At 44.6% G+C, this 22,929-nt stretch overlaps 1 protein-coding gene across 4 annotated transcripts in view; it reads right to left on the reverse strand.

The window, feature by feature from the left end:
* tweek (transmembrane protein KIAA1109 homolog tweek) overlaps positions 1-22,929 on the reverse strand; it is a 576,634-nt gene that overhangs the window by 98,583 nt on the left and 455,122 nt on the right. For all 4 annotated transcript variants that reach the window (XM_070534911.1, XM_070534912.1, XM_070534910.1 and 1 more), the window contains 2 exons: positions 5,221-5,453; positions 611-736 (listed from right to left, as the gene is read on the reverse strand). In XM_070534911.1, the coding sequence (XP_070391012.1) occupies positions 611-736; positions 5,221-5,453 (359 nt within the window). The remainder of the gene's footprint in view (positions 1-610; positions 737-5,220; positions 5,454-22,929) is intronic.

The following is a 22,929-nucleotide window of genomic DNA, read 5'->3' on the forward strand; positions in this document are numbered from 1 at the left end:
ACAAAGCATGCAGTGAAGCTTAGAAAAATGGTCACCATTGTGCAACATATATTAGACCCTTGCCCATTTTTCTTGCTAAAAAATCGGGTTCACATTATATTTCTACTTTGTTGAGGAGCTTTAATGTCATTTTTATGTTAGTTTTCTACTTTGGACACATAGAAAGTGGGTGCACATTTATTAAGGAGCATGTCAGAATCGGAAAAATGCTGCCAAATTAATCAGCAGTGTGTTTTGATGTTTTTTCTGCATCTTGTTTAATTCAACCCATTTCATAATTTAATCAATTTCGTAGGTATTGTCAGGGTCGAAATAATGGAAGTAGGCTGCATTACTTTTGGGGGGGGGGGTGTAAGGGGGGGCGGGTCCCTAACTAAACTCGCACCTTGCAATTGTGCCCTCCTTATAATGAAATAAATACCATAAATGGACGCACTACTCAGGTATAACACAGATACATAAGCACAGCCAAACCACTTTGCTCACTGAGACAGCATGTTTGTTGTTTGTGGCTACAGGATATGGACTGCCAGAAGAGGTTTTTGTAGAAAATGTTGTTTTATGGTAAACTACAGAAAGACAGGGTTTGTGCAAGACAGTTGTTACTTACGGTGGGGGCAAAATGTCATCCTGTGGGCTTAGGGCAGGCTCTGAGGGCTCACTAGTGGGGGTTGGCGCTCCACTATTGGTCACACTAGCAGTTGTCTGTGAGAAGACGCTGTCAAGCGAGAGCTCCCTGCATACAGAGACAGTCAACCCAAACGTGAGTTACTACACATACTTGCTTTCTTGTGAAGCTCTTTTGCATCTGAGCATGCACTTAAACGCACGGTGGCCTGCCTGTGTGCTTGCATCATGACACTCATGGAACAAGCCAGAGAACACCATATTTCATAGCGCGCTTTTGTTATTCACGCATTTCAGTAACAACTTTGAAGCTACATGCTACTTCAAAAGAACATTTCGACACTCTTGTTGGCTCTCTTCTCAGGTTTTCCCAATAAATGGTGTTTCCACCAAGACACATGAAACTGCAACATTAAGTGAGACTTTGAAACAAGTGCATAAAAATTCATTGACGAGTACGATGCTACTTGCGAAATTTAAGCGTAGCTGTATGGTGTTTTCATTTTGCAATATATTGGCTAGTGCAGACACTCTGTCTAATACGGCATGTTGCAAACAGAGAGAAATGTGGTGCAACTGTCTCGCTAATGGGGAGATCGCGAGAAATGGCGCGTGGGTGACACATGGGCACGATTCACAGCAGCCACCGCAGACAGACCTCCGCTCATGCAGTGCTTTGTTTCCATACAGACGACGCGTGCTACTCTGGTGCCATCTCATAGCTCTTGTCGCCGCAGAGCCTGTCTTGTGCGACACTACGCTTTTCTTCTCATGCTTTCACCCTCAGCTTTCTGCTTCATGGTTCCGCTGCACCTTCGTCTTCCACTTTCCCCCTTGCACTCTCTTCACTAGTACCGTCTTTCATCTTCAGCTGTGCTCTGTGTTTGCTTTCATCGTTTGCTGTGTATGTTTGCTCAGTTACAAGGGACAATGCCCACACTCGCCACAAGAAAGTGTGCCTATGAGCTGCGCTCTCATATTTGATGTTTATGGCACCAGAATAAGGACTATCCTGACAGTAGATTTGTTTTGACACATGAGGGGATTATCTCAGTTTTAGGAGGTTGAACATGAAGAGCACTCTGTGCAATTAAACAACCTTTAGCCGTCTGAGGATGGTTATTAGTAGGAAAGTGTGAATACCACAAACATATGAGACTTCTGTTAATATAATATTTCATTTCATTTGATCCAACCGAAGGTCCTGGCCAGTGTACATGCATTTATATGGACCCAAACTTTCGTATTGTGATTCTAAAATTGGCCTTCACTAGATAATTCAATTTGACTAGTTGGCATGCACACACCTGACCGCTATACTGCTATGGTAATCCCAATAGTGACCCCTATAGTGGTAGCGTGCGTCTTGGAGAAACTTAGGGGACAGTGAATGCATTGAACACACGTCATCTCCTGTCAAAAATGCCTATTTTTGACCTGCCCTAGGAAGGTTTTCAAGCAATAACACCAGCTGACAATATCTGAGTGCAGTATTTATCCGATCCTAACAGACACCATTTCTTTTATCAATTAGGCCAAAAATCCTCTGGGTGATGCAATTGAATATGAAACCCGAACCACATTTGCAGGGTTTGTTTGCTCTACTGCATAACACAACAGTACTGCGGCAAAGCTGACTTCAGAAAACTGGTCATCATAGTGGAACACGTTAGACAATTTTTCTTGCTAAAACACCAGGGATGCATTAGGTTCCTACTTGGTTTAGGGGCTTTAATGCCAGTTGCATGTTGGTTTTCTACTTTGGGCAAACAGAAAGCAGGAGCAAGCGTTGGTTGACAAGTGACAGTGTCGTAACCTTCTACAATCTGGAGAAGTCAATAGGCCTTATGGGGATACGCGACTCTCACGCGTCCCCTGATATGTTGTTTTCTTGCATAGCTCCCATCTCCTGTAATCTGGCTTCGCCGCGTGGCTTTACTGCAGCGGTCGGTATGCTTGCAGGGTAGTACGAGAGATGGCGCGAGTGTTGCTCTACTAACGCCACCTAACGGCGGGGTTACTTGGGTGTGAAAGGGAGGAGGCTGTTCCTCTTTAACTCTGGGTATGCAAGTGACGTGGACGTTCTGCGCGTGCGCCGATCCATGCTTTTGCGAGACCGTCTCGTGAGGCCTAGGAGCACGCCGCCATTCACATGACTGTACACACGAGCGACCAGGCATTGCCGTCTATACATATTCACTCGTTATCAGGTCGCGGTGAGTCGGACTTCCTAGATTTGCCGCACGACCATCAGCATGTTCTGTGGATAGCAATTTGGCTAGCAGGGATTAGTATATAAAAGGTGCAATAAATGCTCTTGTGATTGTTTGCGCTGTGTTGTCGTTCCATTGTCTCAAAGGTATGGGTTAGACCCCCCACAGTGAATACACAGCTTGCTTGTTCTGTTTTAGAGGTAATCTGCCACGTGTGCATAGAGTGGGCATGCCAAGATGGCATGGCATCCTATGTGGTGCCTTCCCATGTGATAAGTACTGGAGGTTGCGTAATGTCGAGCTTCGAAGACACATTGAAGCGAGAAGAAGACTAAACATTTGCTACCTGCTGCCGGCAACGCTACAGCCATGGGGTGGAGTGGGCACGAAAGTGTGGCTGGCTTTGCTTTGTACCACCAATACGAAGACATCATCAACAGGGCAGGAAACCATGTCTTTCGTCGTACACTCTCAAATTCAAGAAAATGAATGCTTTTCTCATTGAAGTTTGTTTTTTCTGATTGTCCAGTAATTCAGAAAAGTTTGTGGACCCTTCCAGGTATGAAAAATCCATCAGCAACTGTACTTATTTGCATAAAAGGTATAAATTGAGTGCAGTTAAACCTTGATATGATGAAGTAGGTAAAATCAGCAATTTGCTTCATTATATAAAAATTCTGTTGGTTTGAAATTCGACCTCTTATACAAATAAAGTACAGCTGCTGATGGATTTTTCTTACACAGAAAGGGGCCGCAGAATTTTTGAAATAATCGGGCAATCAGAAAAAGCAAATTTGAATAAGAAAACAATTCATTTTCATGAATTTGGAAGTCAGCAACGAATAATACAGTTTCATGCCAAGTTGACAATACCTTAACACAGGCGGTACGAATTAAGCGAAACCAGCCATGCTTTCGCGTGCACTCTGCCCCTGCGGTTGATAGAGGTGCCCACACTGGGACGACGCAAACATGAAAAGAGCCGGCAGTGGGGAGCGAATGCTTCATCTGCCTCTTGTTTCAATGGGTCAATGAAACTCAAGAATACACAACCTTCAATACTAAACGTGCGGGAAGACAATTTACATGATGTCGCGTTGTCTTGGCTCGCCTACTTTTTGTACACGCGGCACACAGCCATGAGCAACCGAGGCCAAGACACACGCCAGAAATTGCAACGCGCTCCAACTCAACTTACGTAACACTCAGAGGCGGCTCTTGTGCGTGAAGCCACCATCTTTCTTTCTCACCCTCGCCCACTTTCACTTGCACTAAACCACAAAGTGCACGGGGGATGATAGGATCTTATTGCACTTGGACTTCTTATGGAACATGATGCGCCTTCACTTCGGCAGTCGCTCTTTCATGTGGCACATGATAAAGAGGCACATGTGCAAGCAGGCACTTGTAATTCAATCATTTAACCATTTGTGTCCACGGAAGTTTCCATTTATTGTCTCGGCATGCCTTTGCTGTGGAAGCGAAATTTCACTATACTGAAATCGCATACAACACATTCTGTTATATATTAAGGTTGGTGTTTTATTAACAAGAGGTTAGGAAAAGTTAAGTACTTTGTTATATCAAGAATTTCATTATACTGAAGTTCGTTACATCAATGTTTAACGAAATTTTGATCTAACGAAGGAAATCACTGATTTGACCGACTTTGTTTTGTCGAGGTTTAATTGTACCACAGTAGTACACCATCCTCGAGCTACGGAAGTATACCCCCAAGGAAAGCTAAGTCTGATTTCATGCACTTTTTGATGAAGCTATGGCTCTGTAAAAGCTTCCTTGTTAGCATAAAAAGCTGTGGTGATCAATCTGAGTGGCTGTAATGATGCTACCATGCTGGAGTTCGGCGCTGTGTTGCCGTACTCAGACTCCATGTGCAGCACAATAGAGCAGGCCTCGATGCTTGATTAAATGGCCCTGTAAATACCATAAGGACCAGGAAAGTCTGATGCAAGTGTGGAGAGGAATGAGAAGGCAGTGCGTTCCTGTCTGGTGATCGAAATCAACACGCGTGAGAAACTTGCTTTCAAATGGATGTTTGTATGACGGCAACCACCACTCAGTACTCCACAGCCGAGATGCCCGAATGTTCTTACACGTACCACCTCACTCGAATGCAGGTAGTATGCGAGAATCGGAGGTGAGAGTCGGATGATGAAGCTCGAATGACGACAATGCAGTGACCGCGATTGCATTGTGAACATGAGCCTGCACCCAGTGGCTCAAGTTGCTAGGCACTGCCAGCACTGCGGTGTAGGAAGCTAGGTGGATAGATAGACACACTAAAAGCGCCTAAAGTTTGCAAAGACTGCTGCGCATTAAAAAGTCACCCCGCACACACAGTGGTGAATGCAAGGCCAACCTGTGCACCAGTGACATGGGCCGCCTTGGGGTGGCTGGCAAGTCTGACATGTCGAATGAGGCAGTGCGTATGTGTGTGCCACCATCCTTGGTTGGGGAGACGGGAACTCCTCCACCAGACAATGGCGGCGTTGCATGCTCCAGGTGGTTGGCCATTCGGGCCTCTTCCTCGGGTGTGTCGGCAGGCAACCGGGACACAGTGCCCAGACCAAGCTTGTCCTTGATGGATGCTGCCTGCAAGGGAAAGACAATGGCAGTTATGCTACTGGCCCTTGCCATGTCAGAGCAGCTTTTGGAGGAGCCAGATGCATTTTGGAGCAGTAGAATAGGCTTTTGGAGAAGGCGCATGAAAGAAGTTGCAAACTATATTACATGGAGGTTTTACAGTGGCCAAGCCATGTGAAAGCAGTAAATGGTCGCTGGTTCATAAACTCAATCCAAACATAAAAAATTACTCCCTCCCCCCCCCCCCCCAACATATAGCAGTCATTACTATGGACTACAATGAAGTGGTGGTGTCCTAAGATGTGCTTAAAATGCACTTTAGTGGCTTAGAAAAGCACAGAAGCACTTGGACGTGCTACAAGCAATCTTTGGAGGTGTTTTATGAACCTATGTGATTTCACTGCTATAGATGTATCCTTTAAGATGGGGGCCTCTTTGAAAGAAAGTAGTTTGTTTACAATACAGTAGAGCCTAATGCAATAGGCACACTCTCCTTCTTTAGGTCTCTAAATGGAATTGTAAAGGTAAAATTTTTTTACAATGTTCTTGCAGCACTGTTATCTCTATATTATACAAGTCAATAAAGTTAATGTATCGGTAATTTTCATAAATCTAGTGCTATCTATTAGGGGTGTGCGAGTAATAATTAGTAGATTTCAAAACAAATCTCAAATTTAATCAAGTAAAGCAAGCCGAATATAAAATCAGATATCGAATATCAAAAAAATTTTCACGCTATTTGCGATGACTAACTTTAGGCAACAAAAATATGGTGCTGCACATGCTCAGGAGTTTCCAACATTGCATAACAACAATGTATCAAGTTATCAGTACCATAGGTACACAGAAATCAAGATACACAGTGCCATACTCTTATTAAAGTAAACACCAAATTACTATACCAGCACTGATTACCACTCAGTTCTAGTAAGTATAGACCAGAACACGCTAGTCTCGCACCCAGACTAACCGAACGCATACTCTCGCACCCGGATTGCCCGGTCGACCGGCGCCTTTCTGTACTGGGCTGCCAAAGTGTGTTCGCCGGCGACCAGTAGACATGGCAAGCCCCAGCTCTAGGGCTCCAAAGTGCGGAAATGTGCCCGTTCACACGGATCCAAAGTAGAAGAAGTCATCTGGGCATCATTGTGTTGTGCTTGGATGCCAAAACAACCAGCGGAAAAGGAGCAGGTTGCTTAGCGCTGTTTGCGAAGAGCACAACACACGTAGGGGATCGTGCCGGTGCGGTGTTTTCAGCCTGCGCCGATTTCCATCCGCAATGAAGAATGCCAAGCTGCGCCACCGGTGGATAGCTGCAGTGAATAGGAAGAACTACCAACCCAGTGAAAATGCACAAGTGAGTATTCAATCTGTGTATATTTTGGTGCCACGTTCAACTTTGCGCCCTACAAACGTAATACGTGTAACACGCAGGTTTGCTCCGAGCACTTTCTGGGCAATAAGCCTACAGAGCAGAATCCCGCGCCAGTGCTTCGCCTTGGCTATAACAAAAAGGCAAGGCTTTTCGTGTTTTCATTCAGGCAGAGCTCCCGACGGTTAAGCGGAACAGTTGAGTTTGCGGTTAGCGATACTTGCAGCTGGTGCACAGAATGACCATTAAGCGTGAACGACAAGTTGTAGGCCTTGCTGGTGAGCGTTATTGCTAATGAAAGTAAACCGAAGTCGGCTCGTCACGTAGCATGCGTCCACAAAGACATAAACAACGATTACTCGTCGCCGAAAGTGTTCTTGCAGCGCACCTACCTTTACGAGCTGGTGTTGCAGGTGTCATTCGTAACGAATTCATTTGAGCCTCCTGAGCTCTAAACTGCGTGCGGGCTGTTATGCGGGGCAAAGCGCAAAATATTTCCGTTGATATGGCGAGGAAAATAAGGTGCTTAATTATTCTTGTATTTTGTAACAAAATTTTGATCGTTCTCACTAGTTTTTTTTTACTGTTTGCTTTTCTAAGGAAGCGCCAACAATCCGATGGCCTCGCACAAGCGAAACAGGTCTGGTACCAGGTAGCTGCAGTTGGTGGGGCTAATTTCTTGGAATGCAGGTGCGGTTGTTGTCTTGTACCAAAGGGGTCTTGATGATGCAGCTTTAAGTAGGGATGGTAATTTTACGTGCCCTGTCATGGTTTGTGCAACTGTACAACACCTGCATCTGTCATGCTCGCCGTGTTATACGGGCTTTGACTGCACATGTAGTTGAACATTATAACTACTGTAGTACCTCATTTTCCAATGAGTGCAGGTTTAGCATCATATGCTGCTTGTTCGAGTGCTGTAGGCTTTTGTTCTGAATGTTGTACTCTTAAGTGGTTGCACGATACAATTGGCCTGGTGTATTTTCTATTTCATTTTGAGAGGACTTTATATCTTCGCAACAGTGATGGCATGGGAAAGAACTACAGCCCTTCTTACTATAACATCTATTTTGTTTTCAATGTGCAGGTGGTGAAGGGCAGGCGTCTGCTAACCAGGCAGTCAAACGACCTCGCCAGTTGGTTGCCAAACGCAGCCAACCCAGTAGAGACCATGACAAACAAGACCAAACTGAAAGTGCAGATGACAGTGTTCTGCATGCTTTAATAATATATGGCACCAACACAGTGCTGTAAATTCCTTCACAAGTTACGTGCCAAAAAGCTCACACGTGTTCTAGCACATAGCGTGCGGTTTATACAAACGTAATAGCGTACCTACCCGATGTATTCGCTTCTGCAGTCTGCACAGCACTCAGTGTGGCCATTGCGGACTTATATGAGGTCTTGAAGTTTGATTGAATCCAGACAGCGAAAATGACAGGTTAGAAAAAACGCGAAACACGCCTTCCGCCCAGCTAAAAAGTCCAAGTTTCGCTTTCGCGCCGGGTCGCATCTCCCGGCGTGGCAGCCCAGGCCTGCTACTTCGCGGCGCTTGGGATAGATGGCGCGACCGGCGCTCATCAATATGGCAGCGCCCTTTGAATTCACGGTGTTCTGGTGTATATGGAGATCAGGAAAATATTTTTTATCAATAAAATTTCTGTTCAATAGAATGAAGTGCTTTTTTCTCTCCGAAACTAATGAATGAGTGACCATCTGTTGTACTGATTATTAATGAGGTTGTCAGTAGAATAGTGGACCTTAATGGAATAGTGGAATGTTTAGTCACAACATTTTATTTTTCACATAGAAAGTTTTCCTGTTCACTTTTTCTCCAAAATATAGAAAGGTTATCCAAATTTTACAGTAGGTGGGATGTGGGTTATTGTAAGGCCAATCTGCATGATAGACAAAAGGACAAAACATCAGGCGACTTGATCACCATCCATACATAGCCTTTGCCGACAGAAAAGCCTCTCCAGCCCCACGCCACCGCTACTTTTGCCAAGTAGCGCCAACCTTTGATGTGCGCCGCTGGTGCCTGATTCGTTGCTCAAGCCAGTTCTGCTTCCGGAATTTCCACTTCTGGTCTTTCCATTTCCAGTTCCTCTGCTTGCGGAATTTCTGGCTTCAGAATTTTCGCTTGTTGCATGCCAGCACTGCTACGCAGCAGTGACATCGCTTACACTTAAAACCAGAAGCTGAGATATGTAAGTTGCGCTTGATGCGAGAAACTGAGGGGATGAGCAAGGAAGGAGAGCAGAGGAAGAGGTTAAGTTTGCAGTACTTAACCTGGTCAACGAAAACGTGTATGGAGGGGTTTAGCCGACAGTAAAGAGCAGGCACCATCTGCGCCATTTCATTGTTCGGTTCAGAGTGATTTGCCACCTGTCAAAGATTCTGAAATCTTCAAGGTCGCGGTAAGTTCTGTGGGGATGTGCGACCCTCTTGCGTGCCCTGATATGTTGTTTTCCCACATAGCTCCTGTCTCCTGTTCTCCGGCTTCGGCGCATGACTCTATGGCAGCAGTCGGTATGCTTGCAGGGTAGCACGAGAGATGGCGCGAGTGTTCCACTGCTAGCACTACCCAACGGCGGGGTCAGTCAGGCGCGACAGGGAGGAGGCTCTTCCTCTTTGGCTCGGGTTCGGCAAGTGGTGCGGACGTCCTGCGCATGCGCTGATCCATGCTTCTGCAAGACTGTCTTGCGAGGCCTACCCCGGAATGGACGAACAGGACCTTTCGAACGCGCCACCATTCGCGTGACCGTATGTGCAAACGACCAGGCATTGGTGTGCAGCATGGGGCGAACATATTCGCTCGTTATCCAGTCGCGGCGAGTCGAACTTCCGCAATTTGTCGCGCGCCCATTGGCATGTTTTATGGATAGCAACTCGGCTAGCAGGCACTGATCTATGAAAGGTGAAATAAATGCTCGTGTGGTTGTTTGCACTACTGTGCTGTCGTTTTTTAGTCCCAAGAGTACGGGCGAGAACCCCACAGTTCGTGTGACATTCGCTCACTACCTCCTACCCCCGCCTCACATCTCCTCCTTCACCCATTGTCCAAGCAAATACTTGCAACCGGCCATGACACTTTCACGCCCATCATGTTAACTTAAACCTAGTCATGTGACGGGTCGCTGTAAGCTAAAGAAAGCGAAAAAAAGAAAGACATCCAGAACAATGATCTGCATGCCTATCGGCACCGGATCTTCACAAATGCTTTTGCACTTTAGGAAATAAACGCCGCTTTTGTTGCTGTTCCCTCTGTCCACGTGGCATTACTGACAGAGGCGGCCCCTGCCGGTGCAGCTACATTTTGTGAATTGCAGCACTTGGGCACTGTGTGTGCAATCGCCTCAACATGGGCCCTTCGACGACTTTGGACGCTCCAAGTGGATGAAGGTGGGGCAGCAGCTTTCCCTAGCCTAGAAATCTAGGGAGGACAGAGGGAGTTTAAGCAAACTCCTCGGGGTAGTTCAATTCAGTCATGCTAGACTGACGAGACGCGACATTCTCCACTCCTTATGTAGATATAGCAAATAAACCACATACTCCTCGTTCTCAATGAGAACATGTTCCTCCCTTCAACAACATCCTTAGCATGGATTAGTCGGACGATGGCATGGGCCAGCTAACGCCTTTTGAAATGCCCGACCCCAACTCATACAATTGGCGCCAGAGGTAATAAAATGGACTTTGCAACGTGGTGCTGCATCTTCAGTGAGTGCTTGGTTTTGCAAAACTCTATGCCTTTTTGTGGAAGAAGCAAAAAAAAAAAAAAAAAACTAAATTGGCAGTATTGCCCAAAGAGTGAAGCAATGACAGCTACAGCATGGTTTAGCGTTGTGTTCGAACTACTAGGATGGTGTGCAACATGGCAAACGACGCAGCACGTAAGGAAGCTGTTGCCGGAAAGAAGGGTCAACGTCTTGGCAGCTACCAGGCATCTCACAACGCTGGCGTTATGAGGAATACTGCCAGTGGCATTGCAGTCATCACAGCTTGATGGTGCACGAGACGAGACCAACGAGAACCCATCGGTGCTAGTCAGCACCATGTGAAAACTTATAGAGTGTTAGCTTAACGTTGACTGTCTGTTCCGCTAAGACCATTGCGTGAAAACTGCAGCTCAGCAAGAGCGCTAATGTGCTTATAGTGGCGTGTGTACAATGCTCGTTCCAGCAGTGGAAGACCGCCTGGCTTTCATGGCTACGCCACCGGATCAATGGAGCAAAGAGTTGACGCGTTGCATCTGCACCGCTTTGTTGTTTTTGCCACCAAACACACTATGTATCTAAATAGACCCTCCAAGACCCTCAGTGCATGATCCACACATGTGCTGTCGATAGGGGGACAGCACCATGGTGGCGGCAGCAGCAACGGCGGGAATGGGGCATGAGCATCGGTATAATTGATTTCACAATGATGATTCTGAGAGAGTGTTTTGACTATATGCGGGTCTGACTAATGACAACGCGACATACGTGTGTGTGTCAAAATTTCTGGCAACCTGAAAGGCTTTTTGCTTCGACTCTTTAGGCTTCATTGTGTGGTTGTTCAGTTTAGAACAGTAGCGAAGCTGGATTGTTGATTAGAAGCTAGGTTGTGTTTACATAGTCCTGTTTAGCGAGCAGGACCAAGGCAGTAAAATAGCAATCATGGATTTGAGGACACTGCTGAGAGATGAATCGTTGGTTGTCGGTGAAGAACTGGGCCTAGAGCTACACAAGGAAATCATGAAATCGGAAGTGTTAAAGCTGATTTCCGAACAGGCCAGTGAGGAGGACATTGGAAGGGTTAGAACTCTTTAGGAAAAGAGATAAATGGGAGAAAAAAGAATAGGACAGAAAGGAACGCAAGATCGCAAGAAAAATGCATCTTGACCTTGAAAGCAAACATTTGGAGTTGTCTCAAGCGAGTGAAGGGGCTCTGGGACGATTAAGCGAGGTAAAATGATACCGCATGGACAGGCTGTTAAAGCCATTTGAGGTCGGGAACGACAGGCTTGTTCCTAGAAAATTTTGAAAAGACTTGCAAGAAGATGAACTTCGCTCCGAGTACATAGTCACAGTGGTTTCTGTCTATGTTACCAACCATGTGAGGCTGCTGAAGTAATCGCCAGATTCAGTGCATAAGATGCATATGATTATGTGAAGGTTAAGGCTAGCCTTTGAAGAAGTACTGCCTTTCAGCTGTAGCCTTTCTGCAAAGGTTTTGAAGCACAGGCAAGAAGGCTAGTGAGGGATATCTAGAGTTTGTATATGGCTTAAAGGCAAACCCAGTTGAGTGGTTGAAAAGCGCGGAAGTGTACGAGAGTGGAGAAATGATTATTCAGTGGATGCGTCTAGAGCAGTTTTAGAAAAGCATCCTACAATCTGTGAAGCTGTGGGTGCCAGACAGAGGGAACGTAAACACTGTGGAAAGGGCAGCCGAATCAGCTGAAGAGTACACAACGCATAGAAAGCTGAATGCCGAGGACGGAAATTGGGACGGTCGAAATAGACCGCTTAAACAATTTCTGTTCAAAAAGGCATCGCAGATGGGACAATCGGAGCATGTAGATGCAGAGAAAATGACGTCAGAAAAGAGTGAAGAGAAGTCAAGTGGCAAAACCATCCAAAAAGAGCAGTAAAGGGAATTCGAATCCTTTAGATCGATCTTCTGCTATAAGTGCCAAAAACTGAGACATCTTGCTATGCACTGCGGGAAGCCTAGCTTAGTTTTTTCATACGTGGATGGAAGAGACGAGAACATGGAAGTTTTATGCCCAGGTGTTCACAACCTGCATATCAAAAGAAAACCATGTCGGGTGCTAAGAGACAGTGCTGCCACCATGGACATTGTCCATCTGTCTTACGTGACGGTAGACGACTTCACCGGATAAGTAGCATGAATTAAACAGGTTGTGAAAGAACACAGGGTCTGTCTGACGACGACGAAAGTCAGAATCAGTGGGCCATTTGGGGAGCTTGTGACCAAGGCTGCAGTTTCCAAATTCTCACCACTGCAGTACCCTTACATCTTTTTCGAATTGGTCATATCAGTTACTGTGTGAGAAAAGCCTGAAGCTTGGAGACGGCGTAGTAAAAGTGTTAACGCATCTCAAGCACGTCAAGTCGCGTCGATTTCATCTGAAAATGCAAAAGCTGCTCCAGCAGAAGTAGCAAAAGAGATAGCCTCAGCAACAGAAACCAAGCTAGGCTCAAGGGATGAAAAACTGGTTGAGGAAGTCCTGCCAACTGACCAGCTTAACGAGAGCATATCACAGGGCATGTGTCAAAGGTCACGCTTGCAAGGAGAGCCAGATGACGCACTCGCAAGCGAGACAGGCTCGTTACTATCATCAGCCTCAAAGAACTTTCATTGGCTCTTACATGAGGACAGAGAGTCACTGGCAGCTGAGCAAAAGAATGACAAAGCCTGGCTAAATTACATGTAACAGCTAAAGAAGGCATTGCTAGGTGCCACGTGACGATGAACGAGAAAGGTGGCTTTTTATATTGGCACTATAGACACCAAAAGGGCAGAATTCTGGATCAGTTAATTGTACCTACTGGGAGGTCCTTTTGGGTCATAGAAATGGGTGGTCTGGCCACCTAGGCATAAACAAATAGAAAGAAAGATTGCTTGAGGAATAGTACTGCCCTGGCTGTTTCAAAGACATAGAAAACTTTATGAGAACATGTTACGCCTGGTAGTGCTCGGGGAAACTGGAAGAAACATGGAAAGCTCCACTAAAGGTAAGTGCCCTTAATATCGGAACCCTTCAGATGAGTTGTGATAGACACGGTAAGGCCTCTACCAAACACGAAGTTCGGTTGCAGGTAGCTGTTTACGATGCTGTGTCTGGCTACAAAGTTTCCGGAGGCAATCCCTATGAAAAAAACTCAGCTCCATCAAAGTAGTAGACATGCTTATTTGCTCGAGTCGGGTTTTCAGACAAAATCGAGGCAGAAAAAAGGTCAGTATTCACCAGCTCACTGACTTCCACATTCTTACAAAAGTGCGGGGTAGAGTTAATACACAGTTCATTTTTCTACCTCAGTCAAATAGTGTAGAGAGGTGGCATTCAGTGCTTAATCGAGTTTTGCAGGCACTCTGTTACGAGCACAAGAAGGACTGGGAGAATCGTCTCCCGGCTACTTTGTTTGCTTTGTGAACGGTTCTTCATGAGGCTGTACAGGGTTCTTGCCAGCAGAACTAGTGTATAGAAGAACACTCCGTTCCCCACTGAGAATGTTGAGAGAGATGTGGGAGGATTCATGGTAGAGTATGTGCTAAATCTGCTGGAATAGCTAAGTGCAACACAAGAACTAGTCGAAAAGAACATGGGCGTGGCACACAAAAACACCAAGTTCTATTACAACAGGAATGCGAGGCTTTGAACATTTAACACTGGGGACAAGGTAATGATCCATAGACCTTCAAGAAAGAACAACCTTGAAGTTAACTGGTACGGACCCATTAGAGTTTCAGATACTAATTACAAACTTTCAGATACTAATTATGCTCTGAAAGTGCCCAGTTGCAGGAAGGTAGTGAGTATATACCACTGCAATTTGATGAAGTCGTGTGCGGAGCAGAGTCGTTAACTTTACCATCAAAGAGCCAGATGACATTAATACTGAGTTTAATGAGTGTAAGGTGACCTCCAACTCTGAAATCAGCCTGGAAGAAGTTGTAGAACACAAGGTAAGCACAGACACTCTTAAACCTGAGCAGTTGTACCTGGTACCAAACATTGAGGAACAAATCAAAAGAGTCAGTGCTGCTAAATACATTTCGACTTAAGATCTTGTGTGGGGATACGTGGAAGTTTCCCTTTCCAAAAGTGCCAGCTGTTATGCCACATTTATCTGGCAGTGGTTGTGGCAACAGCAACATGCACTGACCAACGTTTTTTGCATCTGTAGGCTAGTGTTGTTGTCTTTTGCTCCCCATGATCAACGTCCCGCTATTGGCTTCCACATGCGTCCCGGCCTTCAGAAAGTGCGCGGATCAAGAATCTTCGGTGCTGTCAGAACCAGCGTTGCACTTACGCCACCAGCTCGCAGTGGGAAGAAGATAAAAGGAGACGCAGTGGTACCTGCACCTTATTCTGGCAGCAGTTGTAGCAATAGCAACATGCACTGACCAACATTTTTTGCCTCTGCAGGTTAGTCATATTCATACAAGGCAGAAACATATTTAAACAACGTGCGCAGGTTCGTGTGCCCCCCCATAGGACAATGGCATATTGGAGGAAAAGACGACGAAAAAATGGCACGTGTTTCCGCCGCACGCACTCGCATCATAGGTGGCCGTTGTCGGCGTGTACAAGAAAAAGAGGTGAAGCGACACTCGAGAGAGAAGAAGAAGAAGAAGAAGGCATTCCTGATCTCCTGTTTAGAACACGGCAGCCCTTTTTATTTACCCCCAGGGCACAAGTTAACCTACGATAAATAGTTGTGTCTGGACTCCCTTAACTGCTCGTTACAATATGCTTAGGTATCGTCGTCATTTGTAATTCCAATATTGCTGCAGAACTTGTGTTAACTTGTACTGCCAAGCTTGTGTCGTCTCGCGTGGCCTTCCGGGTCTGATCGGTGAACAATGCCTACAAATGTAGAGCTCGCCAAAAGGATTGATGACATTGAATCCAAGCTTGGAAACGTAAGCGAAAGACTACTTGATGACATTTTGGGGAAATTCCTGCTGAGGGCGAGCGATTCAGGTATAGACATCATAGAACTTAAGAAAAGAACTGATAGTTTGGAAACTAGCGGGAAATTTTTAAGCAAACTCGTCCAAAACCTGAGTGCCGAAAACAATGAGCTAAAAGCCGAAAACAAAGCTTTACAAGCAAACAGCACTCTCACAAAGAAAGTTTACGAACTCGAGCAATACTCTCGACTAAACAACGTCAAGATTAAGGGCATTCCTTGCACACAAGGAGAGGACTGTGCGACGGTCATACAAACTATTGGCAACAAAATTGGCTGTCAAGTAATGGCCGCCGACCTCGACATTGTTCTTCGTGTTCCTATAAAACACAACATAAAAATATAATCGCTCGCTTCTGCTCGAGCACGAAGAAAGCCGAGTTTGTCACGAAAGCACGGAAAGCTAGACTCTGCCTGAGCGATAGTGGCCTTGCAACAGCAAAAGAGAACCCTGTCTTCGTTAATGAACGTTTAACACTTGAAAAGAAAGCTCTTTTTTCGAAAGCTTTGGGTCTGAAGAAAATGAAAAACTGGAAATTTCTGTGGACAGAAAACTGTCAAATCAAGGCTCGGAAAACAACCGAAAGCTGCATCTTTCGCATCACAACTGAATCCTACCTTTCAGTGATAACTTAACTTTAATAAACCTTTGCGCCGCGCCTGTCACCTAGGTTGTGGGCATGCGTGATTCTCATGCGTCCCCTGATATGTTGTTTGCCCGCATAGCTCTCATCTGCTGTAATCCAGCTTCGCCGCGTGTCTTGATGCCCGTGGCAGTCAGTGTGGTTGAAGCGCATCGCGAGATGGCGCGAGTGTGACTCTGCTAACGCTACCAAAGAGCGGGGTTACTTAGGCGCGGACAGGAGAACGCGCTTCCTCTTTGGTTCAGGTTCGGCAAGCGGTGCAGGCGTTCCGCGCAGGCGCCGATCCATGTTTCTGCGAGACCGTCTTGCGAGGGCTGGTTCGAACGCGCCACCGTTCGCGTGACTGTGCGCGCGAATGACCAGGCGTTGGGATCTAGCAAGGCGCGAACATATTTGCTCGCTATCCGGTCGTGGTGAGTCTGACTTCCGCGATTTGTCGCGCGCCCATCGCCATGTTTTGTGGATAGCAACTCGGCTAGCAGGCATTAGTCGATGAAAGGTGCAATAAATGCCCGGGTGATTGTTTGCGCTACTGTGTTGTCGTTCATTTGTCCCAAGAGCATCGGTGAGAACCCCACAAGGTAAATCTCATAATGTCAACCCATCTCACAGCTACCAGTTAAACAATCTTCCTTCAAATGATTAGCCATCTGTCTTGAATTTGAATGCACACAGTCTGCACAAGCACTTCGACGAATTCTCTGATCTCCTTTCTTCATTCACCTTCCCATTTTCAATCATCAGAGTATTTGAAACTTGGTTGAGCGACCTCAATAAAGACCTTTTCTGTTTTTCTAGTTTTGTTCCTGAATACTTCAATTGTCCATTCGGCAACCATGGTAGCGCAGCACTGTATATCTATTCTGATATTACATACAACCGAAGGAACGATCTTGTGCGTAATGTAACTAATTGTGAAGACGTTTGGATAGAACTTAGAAATGACTTCCTCAACTTAGACAACAAAGACCTAATAATTGGTTGCATATATCGTTCACCCTCATCATCAGCAATAGATTTCTGTGCTGCTCTCCATAATGTCATGGGACTGCTAGCAGATGAAAACAAAAATGTAATGATTAGAGGCGACATCAACATTAACCTCACTGATAGTACGTCTACTAATGCTTTACATTATTCTGATTGTTTTAACAGCTTTGGTTATGAATGTTTAATTAAGATACTAACACGATGTGCTAACCGCCCCATAGGTACGTTAATTGACCATGCATTATCAAATTTGGCATATCCATCAACGCAGGTGTTATAATGACCGACATAACTGATCACTATGCTATATTTTTAAACTTTCACTATACTCATGGCTTCGAAAAATCATGTACACGAATTTTATACTAGACAAACAATCATTCCTTGAAGCCGTGTCGAACCTTGACTGGTCCCCCATCCTTTCTACAAATGATCTACAAACAGCATTTGCACGGTTTATCTCTATGCTTGAGTCATGTTTTGATCGTCATTACGTTCAAGTTAAATGCAAAAAGGAATTCGCGTCGCCTCAAAGTCCATGGATAACAGATAAACTCTTAGCTTTAATGTGCAAGAAGGATAATCTTTATAAGAAAACCAAACAACAACCATTTAACAAGAATTTAGCCATTCAGTAGAAGAAGTTTTCCAACGACCTTTCTGCCGCATTGAAAAAAGCTAAAAAAACATGGTACGAAAGAAAAATATTGGAATGCTGTAAAAACATAAAAAAAGGAAATGGGAAATTGTTAACTCCTTCTTAAATAGGGCAAATAATCGCGAAACTATAACAGAAATTGCTTATCAGGGTAAGGTGTACAAGACCGCCAAAGAAATAGCTGATGCACTTGCTGATTTCTTCTTTAGCAGCGAACTTCAGAGACCTGCGCATGACAATCCTATGCCCCAGCGCCTGCCACAGTCTTTCTTTTTATTTCCAACTACAGCCCAGGAAGTTCTAAACATTATAAACAACATGAAAATAGCAGCCACCGGCATCGATAAATTACACCCCATATAAAATGTATTGCACCCTTAATAACCGATGTCCTTGCAGACATAATCAACATCATGTTTAAATCAGGCAAATTCCCACAGGAACTTAAACAAGACAAGATCACCCGAATTTTTAAGAAAGGTGACCGCTCTTTTAATTTTTAATTATCGCCCCAGCTGTGTATGACCTTTTTTTAGCAAGATAATTGAAAAGCTTATAGAAAAAACGTTTAACTAATTACCTTACAAAATTTAACATTCTCTCACCATTCCAATACGGCTTTCGCTTGGGTTACTCAACCGAACTGGCTCTCGTTGCTCTAACTGATAAACTAAAGTTCGCTATCGATGAAGGCAATTATGCAGCTTCAGTATTTGTAGATTTAAGCAAAGCATTTGAGAAAATAATTAATTACATCTTATTTCGTAAGCTTAAATTATTAGGAATTACTGGCACAGCACTTTTGTTACTACAAAATTACTTAACAGAAAGAATGCAGGTAGTAATTATTTCAGGCGTTCGTTCTAAAACCATGTTCACTAATACTGGCGTGCCCCAGGGTTCTATACTGGGTCTGCTTTTATTTTTATTATACGTCAATGATCTGCCTAACTGCCTCTCTTCTTCGAAATGTATGCTTTATGCAGATGATACCACTATCATTAACTCTAATAAATGCCTTACAACCTTAGTATTTAACTTTAATGGTGATTTACACAGCCTGCTGGAGTGGTGCCATACTAACCAGCTATAGATAAAGCCCTCGAAAACTAAATTTGTTGTGTTCACTTCCCACCAACGAACACTTTCCTCCATTCCTCCTATTTTTCTTGGTGCAAGTCCTATTCTGCAAGTTTTTCATGTAATTATCTTGGTATAGAAGTAGACAGAAATCTTTAATTTATTGAGCACTTTATCAAAGTAAAACAGATTGGGATTAAGGTACTAAAGCACAAAAGGGTCTAAAAGCATGAAATATATTTAACCATAAAATCATTATATTTTTCATTTATTCATTCCCACATTAACTACTGCATTCCTTCCCGGGGGAACACTTACATAACCCATTTAAACTCACTGCAAATCCTACAGAATCAGGCTATTAGGACAATTACATTTAGCCCATATAACCACAACGGTTAATATATTTTACGAACTAATCACACTCTTTCAGTCACACAACTCATTAAACGCTCATTAACCTAGATACCTTTTTCTTCCGTCAAATCAATTACAATCTTGTAATCTTTCTAATCATCTCAATAAAAGCCGTTTCTGATTCTGATCTCACCTATGGGCACTTTTCGCAATCTCATTCTTAGCTTCAGGCTGAAGAAAGCACCGTTTAGCTTAAGTTGATGGATATTGTCTTAAAAGACTTGCATTCCTCCTGTTCGTCCATTTACACTTTCAATTACCCTGTACTTGGTTGCTAACTTCCTCGACTTCTTCCTCCATTCTGTGCCCATGCTTTTCAGGTACAGTAGGTACAGATACTTGGGCACTTTAGCCGCCCATTTCTTTTGATCCATGTTTCCGAGTCTTTCTTAACGTAAATGTCCTTAACATAAAGCGTGAACAACAGTGGAGACAGAGCAGGGTGTCTACCAAGTTGACATTTCCACATTCCCTGAGTTTTCCAGGTTTTCCCTGAGCGTCCTTGCAAAATTCCCTGAGTGATGCAGAACTATGTTTTATGTCAAGATGGGCTGAAACCATATCGCCCGATGCTGTCACCCTCTAGTAAGCATACAAAAGAATTAAAAGAAAACTGACTTAGTCCAATTTGAATACTAGAGAGTTGTCTTTATGTTATTCAAAAAAAGAATAGGAGGGAGGGTTTAGTAAAATGCAGAGCAAATAAGACGTCTTCGAAAAAAAATTGCAAATCGAGTCGGACATTCTTAAATACGAATAAAAAGGAGATGCATACAGATGCAAATATTTTCGAATATGAGCTACTTCTATCAACTGATAGCAAGCTCAGTGGTATGAGGCCCGAACGGTGTCACAATTGAGATTCTCTCTCAACAGCTCGTAAGTCAACCTCAACTGTCCTCACATACGCTCAGCCCACACACAACGCCTCAGTGTTGTTTCACTGCTTTAAAGAGTTTATGTTGGTTTGGATGGGGGAAACCTGCATCTCGGCATCAGCCAGCACTTAGTTTTTTGAGCTCAAGCTTCTTCAAAATGGCGGCCGCATGCTTCCTTTCCCGTTCATTCCTCAATGCGGAGGTCCTTCATGTTCTTGTCCTCCTTCTGGCACTCGTTCGCCCCATAAACCACTTGAAGCACTACTTGGTCAGTTGCACAGTCCACGTCTGATTTTTCGAACTCCCTGGGACCGTGAAAACGTCAGAAAAATCAGCGAGTTGGAAAAAATTAATGCATGTCATTTAGTGCCCTTAAGGGCTCAAACTGCCACAGGCACATTCGAAAACGCTGTGAAGGCCTGCTGGCACACGTATTAGGCATATCGGTGCTCGTACTGTGACTTGAAATACCGGGCGTGTATAATTAAGGAATATATACTGTGTCCCATGGCCATAGCCCCTTCCCACGCTTGTTATGCTTCGCGGCAATACTTTTGCGTATGCTCTACCAAGTAACATTTGTGTATGGAAGCAAAGCTGACTTTCGGGAACCAGCATTATGCACCACGCCAAGCTTTCCAAGCTTCTAAGCCAACTGCGAGGACCACAAAGGCGGAGTCCGTGCCATTGCAGACAGCAGCGAATTCTTTCATTAAAAAACACGACAACCAACGCCCAGAAGCTTCATAGCGAACGTCAAAGCAGCTAGGCCTAGCGTTGCCGCCGTGGTGGCTTCGGCTGCCAGTGGATCTGCGTGCGAGAGCACCGGTTCCAGGCGGCAAGGTAATCAAAATGGCAGCGGTGGTGGCTTTGATTAATGCCGTTTCGGACCTACGGTCACAGAAAAACCTCCGGAAAATCGGACGGCGAAGAGTTCTTACGTCCGAAATTTAAGGCGTTCTGATACATTGACTCTATGGGGTACGTGGTGGTGCCGCGAAGCCGTCCAAATTATCAGGAATCCAGAAAGCCGGTCGATGACTGTACACTGGAAACTCCTCCAGCCGACGACAGCGCATCAAAGACGATTCACTACAATTCCTGTTGTTAATCGAGCCAGCGTTACCTCGACTTTCGACCCTTCCAATAAAATTACAGCTAATTTTCCCTGATAGAAGCACAAATTCCCTGAGTTTTTCCAGGCTACTCAACATCCCTGAGAATTCCCGGTTTCCCCAATTTTCCCGGTTGGTAGACACCCTGCAGAGGGCATCCTTGCTTCAGTCCTTGGTAACTTCCACCACTTCATTACAATTTCGGCCTTCCCATACAAATTTCACCTGGTTGTTTCCATATATCTCCCTCAGCAGCTCCACAAAATCGTTATCTATGCTTTCGTACTTGAGTATATCCTATAACAACTGCCTGTCTACATTGGCGTGGGCTCCCTTATAAATACCTAGAAATGCTATCCATAAAGGTCTATTCTGAGCTACTGAAGTCTCTATGCACTTAGAACAAAATTTTATCTTCTAAGCATCTGCCTGGTCTGAACCCATTCTGTAGTTCCTCCAGTACATCATTTGTTTTCACCCACTTCAACAGTTGTAATTTTATGGCTTGCGCAGCACTGACGTTACTGTAACTGAGCTGTACAAGCTCGTCCTATCCTTATCACTTTTGCCTCTATAGATGAGGTTCATCTTGCTTTCATGTCATCCAACTGAATTTTCTTCATTTTAATCACTTTTTCAATAGCATTAGTCAGCATTGCCTTGCTCTTTGAAGCGAGGCTTTTGATTAGCTATATTGGGATTTCGTTGGGTCCTGCGGCAGTGTTATTAGGGACATTTCCTTCAACTTTCTTCCAGTAAAAACTTTCAATGGTAAATTTTAATTTCTCAGGTTTCTCTGTTGATGCTGGATCTGTCTGGGTCTGAGCTAGGCTTTCTGTTGTGTTGAAGTTGGCCCTGCCAATGTCTGTGATATACCGCAGTGGATGGTCTCCTTTGAAGATGCCACAGTCTTCATCCCTTACAGCTATCTGCAAATTTTAAGTTGGAGCTCCGAAATCTCTTGCATGCTTCCTGAACCTTTTTGGTACCCCACTGTCTCTTTGGCAAATGTTATGCACCCAACATTCACTTGCGTATTTAATTTTCTCTTGCACAAGCTCACTCACCTCTTCCCCCCTTTTCTCGGTATTTGTCTCATCTAAGGAGCACCTCTTCTTTGTTTAATCCTAACTTTTTGGCTTCTCGATGACCGCTTCTCGATGACCCCTAGATGCCTGCTTATGCTCTTCTATAGCTTGCTTTATTTCCTTGCTCCACTACCATATTTACATGATTGTAAGTCGACCTATTCTTTTAAATTTAAAGATCTGAAGTGGGGGGATTGACTTACAATCAAAACCAAAACATGCTCCCACCAAAAAGTGAGAGACCAGTGAGATATCAGTGGAGCTACAACGTAGCTAAAATTTTATGTTTGCTCTATGGCCCTACCCATAGTTTTCGCTATCCCGCACGTTTGTTTGCTTTTCGGAAAGGTTTTTCAACATTTTTTAGAGTTTTACAGCACACACAACAACACTCATGGGGGGTGTCGATAGTTGATGGAAGTGCTGCTGTTCCATATGTGGCTGCACCCCCAGAAAAGCAGCGCTTGCAGGGAGTATCAATAGTTCATGGAAGAGCAGACACCACTTACGTGTTTCTCTTTCCCTGTAGTTCCTAGTT

Source organism: Dermacentor albipictus, chromosome 3, assembly GCF_038994185.2.
Source record: "Dermacentor albipictus isolate Rhodes 1998 colony chromosome 3, USDA_Dalb.pri_finalv2, whole genome shotgun sequence".
In the NCBI taxonomy this organism is placed as follows: Eukaryota; Metazoa; Arthropoda; class Arachnida; order Ixodida; family Ixodidae; genus Dermacentor; species Dermacentor albipictus.